Genomic DNA, 19,864 nt, shown 5'->3' on the forward strand with positions numbered 1-19,864 from the left:
AATAAGGAATTACAAAATCTATGTTCTATTGTCGACATCATAGACAAGACCAGAATAGCTATGGATTAGATTGTCAAATAATGTTACCAATGTCAATTTGACGACTTTGACATTAGTCAAATAATTCAATGATATGTATAAATATATAAATTAAAAAACAATATTTTGTTTTTGTCTTTTATATGATTATGAAATAAATTTTAATATTGTTCTCAATTGCATGATCAATTATGAATGGAGATCAGAGTCCAGCTAGCCCAATTGACATCCGAGATACTGAACAAGCCGTTCTTATGGATCCTATAGACCATGATCGTAGTAGATATCCCTACTGTATAGTTTGGACTCCTATTCCAGTTTTAACGTAAGTTTTCCCTTTACTTATATAGTATCATTAATGGCAATTTTCAATTTATCTAACAACAGATTTTTCAATCGTTGAATCAGTGTATACGCCTAGGGGCGGTTTTAATTGATATCATTACTAAACGACTGGGGTTGATTCTAAATTATTTTAATCCATGAATAATTTTTATTATTTTTTACGTATCTAGATGAGAGTTACATAAGGATTTATTGTCTATCTTCTCGTCATAGCTCAATTTAAAGACCATAAGACCAGCTAGCCACCTTTTAATTTCTACTTATTTGTTTCTGTTTGGTTTGATGTTTAGATGGATATTCCCATTCCTTGGTCACGTGGGCATTTGCATGTCTAATGGTGTTATAAGAGACTTTGCTGGCCCTTACTTTGTATCTGAGGATTTGATGGCATTTGGAAATCCCACAAAATACTGGCAACTGTCACCACAGAAAGCAGCCAATGGACAGGCCGGATGGGATGCTGCTGTGGCAGAAGCCTCAGAGATATATAAGAAAAGAATGGTATGTATATGGGCAATATTTGGGAACAAATCTATATACTGAAATGTAATCTTATTGTATTAATTTTTTTTCCTAATTTTTTTATCTGTCTTTAGATAGCTAAGGAAATAGTTGATTGACTATACAGCCTGTTGTTTTTATTATTATAGCTTATTAAAATTATATATTTTAATTGCTACAGCACATACATGATTCAATTTTGATACAAGTTTTATCTTTTTTTATAATTTTTTTGTTGTTATCATATGTGTATTGGAGATATTAATTTTCTGCTTCTATATTAACAATAGGTTTTTGTTTCAGCACATAATATTTTATGACAACTGTCATTCCCATGTAGCAACCGCTTTAAATATTATGAATTATAATGGATGTAAAAACTGGAATATGGTCAAACTGGCCTTCTACATGTTGCCATATTCAAAATATGTCAGGTAATATTTACATTTAGTTTAGTATTATAATTAAGTAATAATAATAAATTACACATGGTATCACACTATCATTCACTTTAAAAATATCAATTGGCCACTCATCTATGAATTAAAATTTAGATAGTAAATAATTACAGTTTATTTATAATATTTTATCTAAAGTTTTTTACATAGCTTGTTTATGTAACATCATACACATTCTTAAATATATAACATGAATAGAATTGATATGCCATAATTTTAGTGCTTGTTTACATTATACCTTTTTTTACAGCTTTGGAGCATTCCTCAAGACATGGGTACCATTCTTGATAATAGTTGCATTTATCTGTGGACTCACAGCACTCACATAATACTATTTTGGTGATTTGGATGTGACCGTGTGAATTTGGTGTTACGCTGGTGCTGGTTATGAATATTGATGACAGTTGGAAGGAAAATAAATGGAGAGAGGCCAAGTAGATTAGTTTAAACACGTATGTTTGTTGTAAATGACTTTTAAATCACCATTATATTTTTAGAAGTGATGGTTGTACGTGTAATGGTATTGAACTGATTATTGCATTTTCTATGCCTTCTATTTTGTAACAGAATGTGTGTTAGTGACCTGACATTGTATATACTTAATCTATTTTTTAATTGATATATTAATTTATAAATTATCCCAATAATTGGTACCTCGCCTCTGCTTTGCATGGGTGTGAATTAGGATGTGTTGTACATACAAGTCTTCTTAAATGATGGTGACCCTTATCAAAAACAATCGTGTGGATTAGAAGAAATAAGCAAAATAATAGATGCAGACAGACACTTCTTTTATACTATATAGAGATGTCACTTTTCAATACTCAATTCTTGAATTATGTGTACCTAATAAGTATTTTATTTATTAATACTAGCTTTTACTTGTGTGTGTGACCAGGATAAACAGTCTATATCCTACTCCATTCTAATAAATTCTTCAATTAATATTGCCCATGGTTCTACTGTCAGTTATAAAAAATACTTCCATTTTAAAATCATGATATAATTTGTTTATGAATCTATAAGTGTTGATGGTCCACTGCTTTGTATACCTATAGGATAGAATAGGGTTTTTATTGACTTCATTGTTTATATGACCTGGTGTTAGTGTAAGTGGATGGATTTTAAATAAAAACAATTATTCTCTATTTTATTTTTTATTTACATTCCATTTTAAAGACTTTTTATATACAAGATAAAATTCTTGCTGTAAGTAATCAAGCTATATATTGAAATGGCCATAACTATTTATACATATCTTTCTACTTACAGCAAAAGTTCATTATTTTTATCTAATTATGTTTACAACAAGAGGCACTGTTGTGTCTTTATACCTAAAATACACATTATAAGATTCACATTTGTAATTTGTATGGTAGTATAAACAAAAATAATGCTGTATCAAATGTACTGTTATAGTGGTACACTCTATAACAATATTTTGAGATTGATTTTTATAATCAAGTTAGATGATGTGGGTATGTATTATATGTATTAATGCAAGTTTTTTTTTTAATAAAAGAATCTATAGACTTAATATTGATAACACTATAATAAACATCTCCAATGCTAATTTTATTTATTTTTCTAACCAGTCAAACCAGCAATATTGCTCTCTACTAATATTGTGAAAATGAAATGGTGTAATCATTAATTGTATGCACCTTACTGGAATAACACAATAAAACATTTATACTAATCGAACAGCACTCTCATTAAAAAGCTATTGTATGTTTGTGTAGAGAAACGCATAGTTGTAATTATTGTAAACAAATAAATATATGTGATATAGGTAATAGTTATAATGAAATATTGATATTGCAAAATAATATTATGTGGAAATATTAATCAATGAAATTTAAATGTTTTTATCACTTGAGCTATTCAAAATGATTGAAGAATTTCTGTTATACATTATTACAAAATAATATAGAGGAATTAAACAATATATAACTATCATATAAATTAAGACTTACTTCCATATTGGCAATAATTCAAGAAATTTGAGCCTCAAACCCATTTCATAAATAAGGGCGCCTATTGATTGTGTAATTAGTCAGGTAACCCCAAATTTATCATGTGAGTTAAACCAATACAAATAAATACAAAAGTGATACTTTAGCTTTCATTAAATAATATTTTATTAACAATCTGTTCTTCTATACTTGACACAATAAACAATCTCAACAAGCATAACAAATTTAGTCATAACACTGTTAAAATACAGCTAAAATAAAATAAAAAAAAAAAAAATTTTAACTTTTTGATTATATGAAACAATTATTTCATTCAGAAAGTTCTTATTTCATTCAGACATGCCAAAATATATAACTAGTTGTGGCAAATATAAAAAAAATAGATTGAGTAAATATTTCAAAGGATTATTATAGAGATGAGTCATACGTAAAGTACAGTCCTTATTTACAAGTATTTCAAACACCAATCATAGTACACAATCACATTCATTATTCTAATTCTTTTAGCACACTTCTTTCAAGTGAAAATTCGTATTCATAACTGTTCAGATTCACTTTATTTGTCAAGAATGCCAATTGATCTGCAATTTGCGCTGCAAAGGTGTCTTTATTCGAAGCCATTTGTAATTCACGACATAAAGAGAAAGGTACGCCTTGCAAATAATGGAAACTTTGATCTGCTATCTTCTTTGGAGCTGGAGGTGCTGGTCTTTTAGGAGACACCACTGGTACAGAGCCACCGCTCACACTTGGATACAAACTACCACCAGGAGATGTTGGGTCAACTATAACAAAGTCATCTGTTTTGGGCCCAGGAATAGGAGGCGTTACGTCTTCAACTGGTGATTTTCGTCTACCAAATATCGACGAAAACATTTCGATTAATAGTGCATAAAAGTTATAATTGAAAAACAATCTGAGAATAAAACTCAAACAAATATTTGAGAATGAACAGACGACATGAAAATTTACTGACAATGACAATATTCATTTTTTGGCATAAGACATTACAGAGTAAGTTATCATTACATTATAAGCTGGCCTTATAGCCACGAAACCAATAAATTAATATAATTTATCATGTCGACGTACCTTTGATATATGATACCTATATCTAAAATGTCTATATTAATTATTATTATAAAAAATCGTGTGGTCCCGACACAGAATAGGCTATGCCTTCATTTCCCGTGGGTGTCGTAAGAGGCGACTAAGAGAAGACTAAAGATGTGCAGCAGCGTCTTTCTTAAAACTATTCCAAAGTCTAACTGCGGTTGCCAATCCTCCTGCCATGCGTGGCAACTACTGGCAAAATCCCCAAAAGGGTAAGCTTATGTTTAGCAATGTACAGTTAAAGACTGATATGATAATAATGATAAAAGATCACATAATACACTTTTTTCGAGTTTCATTATAAATATTTACAATAAAACAAAAATATATGTTTAGTTCACTCATTTTGATATACTACTTATATAATTAATTAGTGATTTGAATGGAAGCATATTCTAAATAATTGCACAATATCCATTCAATATTTATTTTATTGAGTTGATACTTCTAGGTGATCGCATAGATATTCCTGTTTCGTTTGTATAAATACAGTGCCAACTCTGAAATAACTTAATAATTATATACTACTTCATCTATGGTTTATTATAATTATCTGTGAAACACATTTGACATACATGACAGTTCACAGCAAAAGAATCTCGATTCTAGTATTGGTAGAATTTTTGTCTTGTTCAAATCAGAATCTTATTAGCCAATCAAAATTACGAATTTTTTCATTCCTTAAATTGATCAAATGAAATACAAGAACAACATAGAAATTAATATCGTAATATCGTGAAATTCTCATCAAAACATACGTTTTATCTCTTTTGTAAGAAATATTATTTTAAGTTTACATAAATATTGTTTAAAATGTTGTTTTCATTGTTTAATGTCGTTTAAAATGTGATTATTTGTGTGTGTTGAACTGTTACGGTCTCTCAGGGTGTCGGAGTACCATACACCAGCTGTGGAAGTCCAACTGCCGTGTGAGTATTTTCCAAGTATCTTATATTCGTGTATTGAAAAAACGTGTTCTTTGTTTATTTGCACCGAAATAAAAAAAAAGAATTAACATTTATCACTTATATTATCATTGTTTATTGTTGTTGTTGTGTTGCTTAGAAAACGCGGTATTTTCAAACTTTCATTGATCTTGTATTTGTGCTTCAATAAGATACAATTAAAATATATTTAAAAGTAATTACAAAATAAATTATTGATAGTAATGATTAATTTTCTGTATATTTACACATTTTGTTGTGATGGCTATATTTTTAAAATATCAGATATCCAAACTATCACACAGAATTATTGTTATTATATTAAATGGTCCAAGCACAGTCTTCATTAATTAAAAAAAAACTATATCATAAATATAATATATTGTAACATATATTATATTTGTAACATGTATTATGATTTATGTTACCTGTAGTGACTAAGGACATCTATTGCATTCAGACACTAACCTTGCTTGCAGAAAAATTCTATTTATCTTGCAGTTGAAAGACAGAAGGAAACTAATGAACAGCAATCGACAATAACATTTAATCAGTATTTAATATTTTACATTAGGTAGGATTCGTAAAGACAGAAAGATTAATGTAAGATAAACTAAAACTTAAATGTCACAATGTTTCTAAATTATGCAAACGAAAAAGAGTCTTAATATTATGTTGATGTAAAAATTGTTGGTAAAAAAAGGAGATAGCGGAATGAGTCGCTACATTAGCCATGAAATAAATATTTGTAGTTTTCATCTTCTAATATTCATCAGTTGTCATATTTGGACTCGCTACTCTTTTACACACATCATCATACTATCCATTCATATTGTCTTGTTTATTTATTTATACTTCATTGCATGAATTACAAAATTAAGAAATACAATAAATGATACACAGTGAAGTGACATGAAAGGTGGCCTTATTATTAAACAATCTATCCTAGACAAAGTTTGAGTAGAGGACATTGTGAAAACAGACAAAAACCCATACTCATACCATATCTATACTTATACTGAGGTGTTTATATGTAATGAATAGACTCAAAAGTTAATCAATTTTAGAAATTCTTTTACCCACAGAAAGTTATGTTATCAGCCAATAATAGATTATTTACTAAAATTTAATAAAATTATAGATTTCTAAATTAAAGAAATGTGGGAATCAAAAATTTACTTATTAAAGCTAATGTAAAAGATTCATTTATCTTTCTATTTATCATATGGAAATATAATATTGAAAATGGTAATTGTATCTATTTGGGATATAATTATTTTATACTATTCATGTGCTACAGCTTTGTATTGGATTGGTATGATGTATATACCATATGTATCACCAGGGGGAGACTTTGTAATGTAAGAAAGACTCTGTTTTCCGCACTTAGCCTCTCATTTGGGCCGTTGTGCATGGGGGAGACTTTGTACAAAAGTCGATTGCTTGGGTACTTCTGTCCTATTCGTGTTTCAACCGTGAAGCAGTTATGTTTGCATGGCTGTGTTTCGGTTTGAAGGGTGGGATATGGCGTGAATTTACTGGGTACAGAGGAATAACACCTGAGTCCTCAGGAATGGCAACACATGGGGGTATCATGGGCGAAACAGTATACTCTGTTATGTCCATGGTACTGCTCATGTCTATAGGCGACGGTTACCACTTTCCATCAGGTGGACTGTCAGCTTGTTTGCCATTCTAAGTTGCATAAAAAAAAAATTACTAATTCATTCTGAAATATAGCCAGTACTAAATTTCATTTGTATCTGTTCAGCTAAGTAGCTGATTTTAACTTTTATAATTTGATTGCATTAAGTATGTTTTATAATGCAGTAGTAAATAAAATAAAACATTGATTATAAATTGTGCCTTTAGTAGGTACTTATTGCTATATATTGTTTTTCAGAAAACAAAGATGTCCGATGATTGCAACTCTTCACACAGTTCAGGTATGTTATTAAATTGTATAATTGATATAATTTATATTTGTTTATTTCAATCTGTTTTTATACTCAACATATTTTATAAACTGTTTTGATGTGTATTTTTTTTTCAAATTTAATGTCAATGAAGTTGTTATCCTGCGAACTACATCTGAGGCCTTGTTCTGCTACTAAAATTTTTTATCACTAAATGGTACCATTATCATAGTATAGAAAATATGAATTTCCTACTACTGATACTAATAATCATACTGGTTGTTATGTTACTAAGATCATTCCCAGTAGCATAACAAACAGAAGTAGAAAGAAGGTGATGACCACCGCAAATAACTTTAAGAATTTATACCCACTACTATTATGTATGGATTTTGGAAATACCAATTAAATTAACAACTAAATGGCATATGAATATAGGATGATTTAGGATTATATAGGATGGATAGGATGATATAGGATGACTGAGGATTTAGCTCTGTACCCAGTAAATTCATGCCATATGCCATGCCCACCCTTCAAACCGAAACACAGCCATGCAAACACAACTGCTTTACAGTTGAAACACAAATGGGACAGAAGTACCCAAGCAATCGACTTTTGTACAAAGTCTCCTTCTGGTAATATCTGGTAATGTATCTTTGGGGAAAATATTCAGTGTTTTTTAGAACATTCTGTTAAGAAGGCTGCTAATGATCTTGATTTCACCTTCTATAAGGGATAGTTATCAGTTTCCATTGGCTGGGTTGACCTTCCGTTAGTTTTAAATAAAATATTTGAATATAAAATTTATTTCTGATTATTTTAACAACCTTTGTGGTGCAGTGCTGAGCAAGTGGGTTTTATTTATTTATTTATTCTTTATTGTACACAAAAAATTATGACATATAATATATATAAAATAAAGGTGTACAATAGGCGAGCTTAACTCTGTAAGAGTTCTCTTCCAGCAAACGGGTTTTCGTAAATGAAGTCCCAGATTCAATTATCTGTCGGGCTAATTTAGGACACGAATTTTTCTGCATTGGCTCGGATTTGGATGTTCTGGGTTGTGTCCCCAGATATTGGTTTCTCGTAACATGGAGTATCCCAACTTAAGGGCCGGCGGAGAGGGGTTTTTAGTAATGGGTTCATTAGTCACCATTGCTAGCAATATACCCTGATAGGTTGACCTCTACGCGGTTCCCTCTGGAAATCGTCGTGATTAATTCTTTTAGACTTCGTCGTTATGGATTAATTGATCAGGTTTTATCCTCATCTTCACAAGTCACTTGCACTCCGCCAGTATTAACAGATAGTGCTGGCGGGGTTACCATTCCATTATCATCCAATAAAAAAAAACTCAAGGGCCACACTATTGCTGTGATTCTGTGGCACTTACATATTATTATATGAAGGAATATTATGTGTATTTACTGACAATTGACTTTAAACAGAACTCATAACTCCAGTCATAAACTGATTTCAAAATTCTTTTTTCATCTAAAAAGGTATAGTTATAGATTGGTCCTATAGCAATTTTATGAAAATCAATTCAGTAGCTTCGTTTTGAAAATTAAAATAACTGGTTTTGCTACAATTGAACATTTCAACCGTGAAGCAGTTGTGTTTCGGTTTGAAGCGTGGGATATGGCGTAAATTTACAGGGTACAGAGGGATAACATCCGAGTCCTCAGGAATGGCAACGCATGGGGGGTATCATGGGCGAAACAGTATACTCTGTTATGTGCATGGTACTGCTCATGTCTATAGGCGACGGTTACCACTTTCCATCAGGTGGGCCGTCAGCTTGTTTGCCATTGTAAGTTGTATAAAAAAAAAAAATTAAGTAGGTTTTTTGTGGAATTCATTTTTTTTTTCTTTTTATATTTTATATCAGCATAGGCGACAGGTAGCCGGAAATCAAAAATGAAAGTCCACCGGCGCCAAACATGTCTGTAATACGTGTTTCGCTTTGTTATTTTATTTTTTGTTTTGTTATGCAACTTGTTTTTTATAAATCTTATATGTGCACATTCTATGCTCTGGACATCATTAACTTTGAGCTGTACAGTCCGTTGGCGACTGTTTACACAATTTTCGTATGTATATGTATGCAACACAGTGCGTACAACTGCATGAGATGCCCATATTATTGTTACCGAGAACCGGTCGTACTGTGCACGCTGGAAGTTGTCGGGGGCTCGTCTTCCACGCCCCGTCTGTCTCGATCGATGCGCCCAAGGCCACGGCCGCGCACATATCGATTTTATATAAATAGCAGCAGCCCTGCCGCCCTACGCCGCCCGTCCAGCGCTGCAGCCCCTGCCCGCCGCCGCCCCGTCCACCGCGAGTGCCGCGTACAACGGAGCCCGCGGGTTCTCTTCCCTCTGGGCCTGATTAGCAGCCCTTTCTCGGTAGATGGTCCTCAGGTTCGATGTTCAGTGTTGTGGATGGCAACCATGCAATAATGCTGTTATGGATTCTAGGCTTTACTTGTTGCCACTATGACGTATCTATTGTGATACTATGAATCTATGATTAGATAAATAAATATATATCTAAATCTAAAAAAAAAAAAATATTTGAGTTTGTAAAATCTATTAAGTGTAAGTTGATCTCACATATTGGGGGTTTTACAGTTTACATACAAACTGTGTTCAACTTTGAGGATTATATTTTAAATGCATAATAATGGATTTATATCCCCGCTTGCGCTAACAGTTTACGCTGTTGGGGCACCAGTGAGAGATGATAGGTGAGAATGAAAAGGCGGGTCACTTAGCCTATCGTGATGAATTCATTTGAAATAGAACACGATAGTTTCCAGGGGGAACCGCGATGAGGTCGACCTGACAGGGTGTATTGCTAACGATGGGCGCTACTAATCCCCATTTTTAACAATCCATCCAAAGGGGGATCCCTTAAGGATTATATTTGGCAGTTGTAGTGATACGCAAGCGAGTTGGTTAAACACTAATTTATTCATTGAAAGAATAAATAGAACAAATTGTCACCGGCCAGTATTTACGAAATTATTAGTGGCCAGTACGTGAACATAATATACTACAGCAGTGACTGCAGATCTTGCCACAAGGGTCGGCAACAAAGAAGGACGACGGTATACCTTCAGACGGATCGTATGGTTGGTTAATTCGCTCGGTACAATCAATAGGGTTTATTTCCGTGTTTATCCTATACAGATTTTGACACGATTAAAGTAAATATGTAATCAACAGCCTTCAAATAAAGTAGATCCTCAATTTGTTTTTTTTTTATGTTTTTGTCACCTCATAACTCCGTCAGTTGTAAACCGATTTGGAAAATTCTTTTTTCATTTGAAAGGACAAAGATAGTTAATATAAGTCAAATAACAAAGATGGACAGGATGTCCATCTCTCTATTAACTCGTTTGTCCTGAAGAAAAGAGATTTACAGGTTGATCTCATAGAAGTTTTGTCCAAATCTTAAATTACATGAAGAATAATAATGAAACTGTAAAATTCCCAGTTACAGATTATTATCTATGTGTATACCTACGAATATATTTTGTGATTAATTCATTTAATTATCGTAATAATTGAGAAGAAGTACTTTTTACCAGGATTAGTGCGTCAAACAATGAAGTTAATGCCAAATTACCTGAAATTGATATAGTGCATGATAGTTCGAATTCCTACAGGAATAAATTGCTGAAATACTTTGTACAATAATCTAATAAAAAGTAACTCTAATTATAATATATATATATATATATATATATTAATATTTATTAATTGAATTCACTTATAATCGTATTTTCTAATATTGCTCACAACTTAGGTTACATGTTTATTTCTATAACTAATAATGCAACTTTTAAAATATTTGTAGTCTAGTGTTATTTAATTCATTATAATTGTTACTTCATTTTCTCGCGCTGTATAACTATGTTAAAGTGAATGCTGTGAATACCTATAATAGGCGTGTGCATTAATATTGTATTATAGTAATGTTTGTTATATATGTTATAATGCAATATGCTGTTGGTGTTTCTTTAATATATATATATATATAAATAAATAAAAAAAAAAGTAATTGAATTCAGATTATCAATAAGCATGGATGCTTGACTGTTGGTAATTTTCCATTTTTGTCCAAAGTTATCTGGGTGCTCGATGCGAACTCGCTGAGTAGGGCGATGGAAAACTACTAGCAAGTTCATCTGTTATCGATCGCGCGAACAGGGAGGCTACGCTGTAGGCACCACGTCGGTGCGTGTGTCGGCGGTCTCGCCAGCCTCCGACACGATCGGAACTGTTCACTGTCACTTGGCGGAATCTTAGGTCTATTGGGAAGTGGTATCCATCGTCTATAGACCAGGGTTTGACATAACTGTTTTGGCGTCTTCAATTATGTCGCCTTATAATGTGCAGTGATGTCAATTCAGTTGGATAATGTCTAAGGATCCTTAAGTTAGAATCTCAACTTAAACCTCTTATAGTTTTTAATTCATGCTCGAAGAAGCTTTGAAGAACATGTAAAGCCGTCGTTGAATAAGCTATGTCAACAGTAATGCTTAAGGAACTCTCGACACCAGAAGGCGACACCCTCTCTAGTAGTTCTTACTAGCTACTCGTATTAGCGTTGGTGATGAAACAAAATCTCTTACAATTAAGTAAGATAGGCTGAGTTCTCACTTTTCACACTTTTTAAATAATTCTCTTGTTCGCCCCCCTCCCCTCTTTTTAACGCAATAGATATAACAAAAAAAAAAACAGAATGTAAGTACTATCATCTATGAGATCCTTGTTTGAGGTGATCTGAGAAATAACCTATCAAAGATTGCAATAGCTAAATGACACTATAACGCGCGCATTACTGCTTCGTGACAGTAAAAGGCAGTATGGTGGTCGTTCGTGCAACAAAATCTCTCATAAACATTTTATATTAATATCATTTTACATTAAAGTAATGCCCTGTGGTCTCGGCATAAAATGGGCCACCCCCTCCTTTCTCATAAGTGTCATAATAATTAGCTCAGGAACGACGGTGGTAGACCCGTATCCACTTCTTCCTCTTCCATTCTCACAACTTCGAATATATGGATTCGTCAAATTTCCGCTGACATACAAAACCAAAGATGGATAAAGGCTACTGATTGCAGACAATCAAAATTGGCCGTACCTACGTTGAATCAACGACTATCAAAACGTTTATTACATCTAGATAGAAAAACTTCAAAATAATGATAGGGACAATAACGGGTCATTGTCCATTAAACAAACATTTATACACAATAAGAGCCACAGACAGCCCTCTATGTCGAGGCTGTTTCGACGCCGAAGAAACGGTTGCTCACGTAATCCTGGAATGTGAGGCTGTGACCCATCAACGTTTAGAAATCCTCGGAACGATGAGGCGCTCCGTGAGGCCTGTGAAGAACCCAGGAAGCTTCTGCGCTTTTGGGCGGAGCTAGGTTGGCTGCACTAGCCACGACTCATACGCACAATGGCCCAAATGAGAGGCTAAGCGCGGAAAACTCTTTTTCACATTCACACATTCACAAGTGTCGTAATAGGCAACTAAGAGAAATTAACGGTCGAAGGATGGGCAGCAGCGTCCCTCTTAATACATCACCAAACCTCATGTGAGATGATGTTATTATAATAGCTTGTCTCATGGCTTCGTTCGCATAGCGCGTTCGTTAGCTTTTGTTAGCTTAATTCGTAAAACTGTTTCTTTACGAATTAAGCTTAATAAAAGAATTAATAAAGCGAATTAAGCACGTGAAATACTTCCTTCACCGTTGTATTTCCAGTTACAGGTGTGCTCGTGTAATAAATGTATTATTGTTTTTTTTTTTTTTTAATTAACTCATTCCAGTAATGTAGACAACGTTGGGGTGTAATCATGTATATGTATTCTAGGGATACTAACTTTATTATCGTCATATCAGCCTTTAACTGTCCACTGCTGAACATAAGCCTTCCCCTTGGGGGGTTTTCCAGTAGTTGCCACGCTTGGCAAGCGAATTGGTAACCGCAGTTAGGCTTTGGAGATGTTTTAAGAAGGACGCTGCAGCCCATCCCTCGCCCTCCCTTAGTCGCCTCTTGCGACACTCACAGGAAAGAAAGGAGTGGCGTAGTCTATGCCGGACCACACGGCATGTTTGCCTGTCACTTTATTGTAAAATGTATAAATCTATATTTACTTGTAAAATAATTTGTTCTGACTGACTATCAATATTAACATACAATTAAAATTATCAAGTCGAATTAGCTAAAATTTGGAACATGGATTTAATATAATATTACGTTAGCATCCACTAAGATTTAATGTGTGGTCCCGGTATAGGCCAGACCACCTTTTCCTTTTCCGTGGGTGTCGCAGGAGGCGACTACAAGAACTTAATGGTCGGGAAACTCACCGAACCTTAACTGTGGTTGCCAACACGCCTGCCAAGCATGGCCCCTATTGAAAAAACCCCTCGTAGATTATGTTCAGCAATGAACAGTTCACGGCGGATATAATAAAAAAAGAAACCATAATCAACTAAGATTGGATTTTTGAAAATTTTAAATAAAAAAGAAATATCCACTATAAATACGCCTGTATTTAAGTTGGGGGGGCCAGGTGGGCTGTACTCACCCCGGAAATGCCACACGGCATATATATACACACGTAAATAAATATGGTTATATGCCCAATTGGTAATTAGGCATAGCAAGTATGTGCGTACGTAATAATAAAATTATTTGTGACAGTCAGTCGTAATGACGGTAATTACCGACGTACCCACCGTGTGCCGTGCGTCGTGCGCGAGCGGCGGCGGCAGCGTCAAATATTGTACTGATTAGGGTTGCCATTTCTAAAATTTGGCAACCAGAACAAGACGCGTGAAAACGCCGGATTTTAAAGCCCTAAACCCGGACATATCAACAGGTTGTTTTTTTAACATAGTGTAGTTAAAAAAAAACACTTGAAAATGTCATAAATCACCTTCTTATTTATTTTCAGACCCTAAGATTAAATTTAGTCCTCTTTTATCATTATTTTAAATGTACCTAACAAAACAGAATTACGCTCAAGACTTTACATTATGCCCGGCCCGGACGCCTCCCGGATGCCCAATAAACTAGGACCAATTCGGGGAAACCCGGACGGATGGCAACCCTAGTTTTGATCGACCTTCACAGATGTTTTTATAGCGTTTATAGTAATTATTTTAGTACTACCTATTAAGGTTTTTTTTTTTAAATGGATAATAACGGAATGGTAACCCCGCCCGCGCTAACGGTATACGCTGGTGGGGCACCTGTGAGAGATGATAGGTGAGAATGAAAAGGCAGGTCAGTTAGCCCATTGTGACGAATTCACTTGGAATAGAACACGATAGTTTCCAGGGGGAACCGCGGAGAGATCGACCAGACAGGGTGTATTGCTAACAATAGGGCTACTACTCCCCATTTTTATCTAAACTAGCATTTACCTGCTACATCGTCTGCGGTTTTTTTATGCAACTTAGAATGGCAAACAAGCTGACGGCCCACCTGATGGAAAGTGGTAACCGTCGCCTATAAGCTCCATTTAAGCTAGGTCGATTTGGCAATGAACATAAACACGAAATTGAGTCCAAAGTTCGGAATTTCATTTCATGATAGACCCCCTAGTTTAACTTACGTGTAATTAGATCGAAGAAGCTCGACTAGTCATGATTGACTGAGACCAGCCGTTAATACCCGAAGAGTTCCGAACGCCATCTTTCTTATCTGTGACGATGCCGCAACCGTCTACAGCTCGCACTAAGCGGGCGAGGCATGCAGTCAGGCCCGTGCTCGCGTCACAGTCGCTCATGACTAAGGATCACGAATTGATTCCGAAACTAGTCGAGCTTTGTTGATGTAATTACACGTAAGTTAAACCGGTAGTTTTTACATTAAAAGATTTGTAAACATGTTTGGATATGTATGACGTTTGTTACTCAATCACGGAATCGTATACAATTTGATACACAGATTGTCAACATATTATTATATATTTAACATATTATGTGTATATTTATATTAATCTAATTATATATTTATATTATAGGAATATATCAATTATTACTTTATTTTTCCTCTATTCAATAATGCACCGCCTACGTAATATATTTCTCTGTTTGCCCCATGGTAGAGAACACCATGTGGTGTTGAAATCGCCAAATGTAAGTACATATAATTTTATCGAGCAATAAAGTTTAAATAGATAGATAGATAGATCCTCTTTATAATTCTCTCTATAAGATTACAATAGTAAACTTATTATAAATACAAACAACTACAAGAAAATATTACACTTAGAAAACAGTGGGCGGCCTTATAGCTAAGAGCGATCTCTTCCAGGCAACCTTTGCATGGAAAGTGTGATAATTAATTAAATAGTTCTAATCCTTGTCTACTCATATCTCAATTTACAGCATAAGATACCTTTCGTCGTAATTGACGCAATGTTAATAGGTTCCTTTTAAGGGGAAAGGAATTGTTAGTAATGAGGTCTAATAGCCCAATTACTAGCAATATACCCTCTCAGGTCAACCTCCACGCGGCTTCCTCTGGAAACTATCATGTTTAATTCTTGTCGAATTCATCATGGTGGGCCAACTGACCTGCATTTATTTTCATCTAGTAAAAAAAATTATGTTCCTTTTAAAATGTTCATGATGCAACCTAAACGTGGGATGTGACGTTTTCCCGATGATCCAATATTTAGTTCCAAGTAATGAATAGCAATCGCTTCGTATCGTGCGCCGCTGCCGCCGACCGCACAATGTCCGTTGCGTTGCGCCGGTTTTTGATTATTGGCGGCTAACCACCAGTGGGTATATAGGCATAGGTATGCGAGGTAGATGTCTGCCTCGTAACTGACATCTCTGTAAAGACTGTGACCCACAAGAAAAAACCGACTTCTAACAGGGACCGCGTAGAGATCAACCTGATAGAGTATACAGCTTGCAATAGGGGTGATAATCCAATTACTAACAGTTCCCTCCCTGGGGGAGAAGGTATTGTTAGTCTATTACTAATTAGCAACCCCATTTTTAGCTAGGATTAATAATAATAGTAATTATTTTTATTTATTATAATACACCTGGCTCACGAGGTGACCGAAATGTGGGGGGTGACGTCCACCGAAATCATTCTAATCGTTTTGTCGGTGAACGGTCTTATCCCAACCAGTCTGGAACAATATCTCAGACGGTTGTGATTCCGAGGCGGTTCACTCCCGGGAAAGATGCAGAAATCGGTGCTCTTAGATACTGCCCGCATTGTACGCCGGGTTCTCTCCCTGGAGCTCTGAACCCGACTGTGTTTCTGCCGGGGGTTAGTTTGCCATCTCCTCTCCTTAAGAGGGGAGATGTGATTTTTTGTAAAAATTAAAAAATAATAATATAGATAGATAGATAATTTATTTGCATTACTTACAGCACACAAATTACAACATACATATACAAAAAAAGCGAGATAAATGATTTAAAAAATACATAAAGCTAAATACAATTTTTCGTTTGTGCGTGTGCCATAGCAATACAAAATGGTCACAACTAAGTTTCTTGCTTCGCCCTCAAAAGAGCAAAGCACTGATATTCTGTTGCGGCCAAAGGGAATAGGGTAATAATAAAACAATACTACCAGATTATCCGTACAGTAAACAGACAGATATGACAGTCTATCTAGCAGACAAATGGAACATAGAGGTAACTTACTGGATTTAACTTTTGCCTCTCAATTAAGTATTTATATTAATTATATTAATATAGAGGTCGCCACCTCTAAGCGGTTTCCCCTGGAAACCGTAGTGATTGTTTTATTCTTGATTTGACGATAGGTCAATTCACCTGCTTTACCTGACCTATCGTCCCTCAGTGTTGCTTTGCCAGTGTATATCAATAGAACAGGTGGGGTTATCATTTCTTTATAATCCATTAAAATAAAACAGTTCCTATTTCCATGTGATAGAAGTTAGGAAGGTATATTCGCCCCGCTGTTGTTGGATTCAAAAACTGCTCTGTGAAATGTCGACTTTCCGAATGATGCGCTCTTCTAGTAATCGACTAACATTAATACCTGTGGCTGGGGGAAAGGGATTGTTAGTAATGGGGTCTAACTGACCCATAAGGTGTATTACCCTATCAGGTCGACCTCCACCTGGTCTGAAATTTTGTTTATGTATATTGTTTACCTACTTAAAAGATGCATATAGGATCGTTTTTAAAAAAACATTTATATGCTGTGCAGTCTATCTTTGCCAATACAATATTTTTTTATAATTGATCGAATTTATATTTGATCTGGCCCTAAATGTATTATTGTTATTTTAATTCGTTGTATTTTTGTGTAGCAAAATCTTATTTTTGTACTATAGCAATAACGTAAAAATGAGATTGCGCTCCATTTATTAACTTAATTTTCTTTTTTAATTTTTAAAAGCATTCAAATTTGAATTCGCTTTCCAAACATAATGGAAACCGGTACTTACATTGTTCGCCGCCTTCGCACGCCCAGTATCGCTTCAAATCTGTCTTCTCCAGTTAATATTTAGTAAGCACAGCGTACGTGCCGTGGAATCCGTGAAACATAACGGAGCGAGTCCAAAATCAATCGGCAAGGGACGCACTCAAACAAAACAAGAAAAACAAATTATCGGGGAAGTGTGTCTGCTTGTTGTGACTGCGGTTGTTTGGATACGGAAGGTCAAGGACGCTTTTGGGAGGGGGCTGTGGGCGGCGGGGGATCGGCGGGGATGAGGCGAGAAGTGGGCGGGGCTCCGGCTCGGTCGCTAGAAATAGACTCAGCAACATCGTTTGTCAACACACGCCTACGCAGCGTGGTGCCGACCCTCGTGCCGCGCTCGGGGCTCGGGGTGGCCCGAGCAGGTGGCGGGCCCGCTCCCCCTGCCCGCCCCACCACTTTCCAGAAACGCTGGGCCAAATTTGCCAACATTATGCTCGCTTACAATAGCGATTGTTTTTACCAGTAATATAAATGATGAATTATTATTGTGCGCTGTCTCCTCAACGATGAGCTCACAAAAGGGCTCGTTAATCTTCGTGTCGTTTTAATCTTTATATAATAAAGTCGTAACGAAGCCAGAACCAGACTGTAGGTAGCTATAGGAACAGAGTATTTTTAAAAAGTACTTCGATTATGAACGAGTATACTCTGTTATGTCCATGGTACTGCTCATGTCTATAGGCGACGGTTATCACTTTCCATCAAGTGGGCCGTCAGCTTGTTTGCCATTCTAAGTTGTATAAAAAAAAATTTAATGAAGTGGTAGGCGGAGTACCAGTGACAGATGATATACAAGTGAAGATGAAGTTAGTTTTTTTTTTTAATGAACCGCTTGCGCTAAAAATATACGATTACAAAGTGGGGAGTGATAGGCGAGAATAAAAAGGTCAAGATATGGCCAAAATGGGAGGGGATGCGGAAATTACTGCGAATAGAGAATAATGGAAGTGAAAAACATATTACGCCGACCCCAAATAATAATTGGGATAATGCTATGAAGATAATAAGGTTAGCCCGTCGTGATGAATATTATATCTGTACATCTGTGAATGTATGATATTATATTGACATTGTATCTTTGCACATCCTAAAGGTTGACTAGTATAGAATGCATATAGCGTTAAGTCCACCTTTTGTACTACATTTTATTGGTCAAAATTTTTTTAATAAATATCTAAACGAATCTACGGTCAAGCCAGTTTATTTAGTCCATCATGACGAATTCACCAGAAACAATATCTATATGGAATGAAATTCTTAACATTTCGTCGATGAATTTATAGAGATAGGAATAGGTCCAGTGAGTTCAGGGGTCTAAAATATATAGCCGTTTTTGTTATCCAAGAACCTCGACTTCATCGGGCTGGAATAAGGTATTGATTAGAGTCACTGTAAGCTAGCCACTTTCCATCGTTTGCGACTCCTATTGCCTGATCATCTCTATGCAAATGTTTATAAATTTGTAAACAGAACAGCTCCCAACATCACGTTATATGATAAATAGAAAATTTGTTAATGTCAAAAGCACGTTTATAAATGCCCTGTAAATAAAAATACGCGCTGACATGCTCTTATTCAAAGATAGATCAAAGATGTTTATTTAGAGTGAACCCGCCCATTGTGTTCCGAAGTCCATCGCGCAAACACATCCGCGTCCCTCTGAACTCTGCCCAACTCAACCTGTCACAGCCGTGACCTTTGTCGGTAGAATTGTTTTATCGGGCTGTGCGTAACTGACCAGTTCCGAGGGCAAGGGTAACCCTTCCCAGTTAAAGGTCGGTGAAGTTGTTAACTGCTTCACGGATCGGTTACTCGAAGTTTTAACTTTGCTGCTTTTTGAATTGATTTCAGTAATTAGATTATTTATTTATAGGATTACCAACATAAGATACAGCGATACATTTCAATACAATATACACTGGCAGATTAGATCTAACTGTTCCTACCTTTATAGGCAACCACAGCATGCTTTGTGTTTGATAAACATTAAAACATTAAAAATTTATTAGTTATTACTAGATAGTAGGTACATGTTGACTA

The 19,864-nt window shown here is 35.1% G+C and overlaps 3 protein-coding genes across 3 annotated transcripts in view; 2 read left to right on the forward strand and 1 right to left on the reverse strand.

The window, feature by feature from the left end:
• The first annotated feature begins 91 nt into the window (after nt 1–91).
• On the forward strand, nt 92–2,491 carry LOC113520831 (transmembrane protein 222). The gene is made up of 4 exons (XM_026906239.3): nt 92–364; nt 675–885; nt 1,189–1,319; nt 1,594–2,491. Exons 1-4 carry the CDS (start codon nt 231–233, stop codon nt 1,670–1,672), a joined length of 555 nt encoding a protein of 184 aa, XP_026762040.2. The 5' UTR covers nt 92–230; the 3' UTR covers nt 1,673–2,491.
• Nucleotides 2,482–4,323, reverse strand: LOC113520832 (uncharacterized). The gene has a single exon (XM_026906241.3). The coding sequence runs from the start codon at nt 4,193–4,195 to the stop codon at nt 3,809–3,811; it is 387 nt and encodes a 128-aa protein (XP_026762042.2). The 5' UTR covers nt 4,196–4,323; the 3' UTR covers nt 2,482–3,808.
• Nucleotides 4,324–5,087: 764 nt separating this feature from the next.
• LOC113520725 (histone deacetylase 4) overlaps nt 5,088–19,864 on the forward strand; it is a 115,995-nt gene continuing 101,218 nt past the window's right edge. Inside the window, exons 1-2 of the mRNA XM_052897367.1 lie at nt 5,088–5,361; nt 7,280–7,322. Of these exons, the coding sequence (XP_052753327.1) occupies nt 7,289–7,322 (34 nt within the window). The 5' untranslated portion in view covers nt 5,088–5,361; nt 7,280–7,288. The remainder of the gene's footprint in view (nt 5,362–7,279; nt 7,323–19,864) is intronic.

Source organism: Galleria mellonella, unplaced genomic scaffold (genome assembly GCF_026898425.1).
Source record: "Galleria mellonella isolate WM207_F2 unplaced genomic scaffold, CSIRO_AGI_GalMel_v1 utg36, whole genome shotgun sequence".
In the NCBI taxonomy this organism is placed as follows: Eukaryota; Metazoa; Arthropoda; class Insecta; order Lepidoptera; family Pyralidae; genus Galleria; species Galleria mellonella.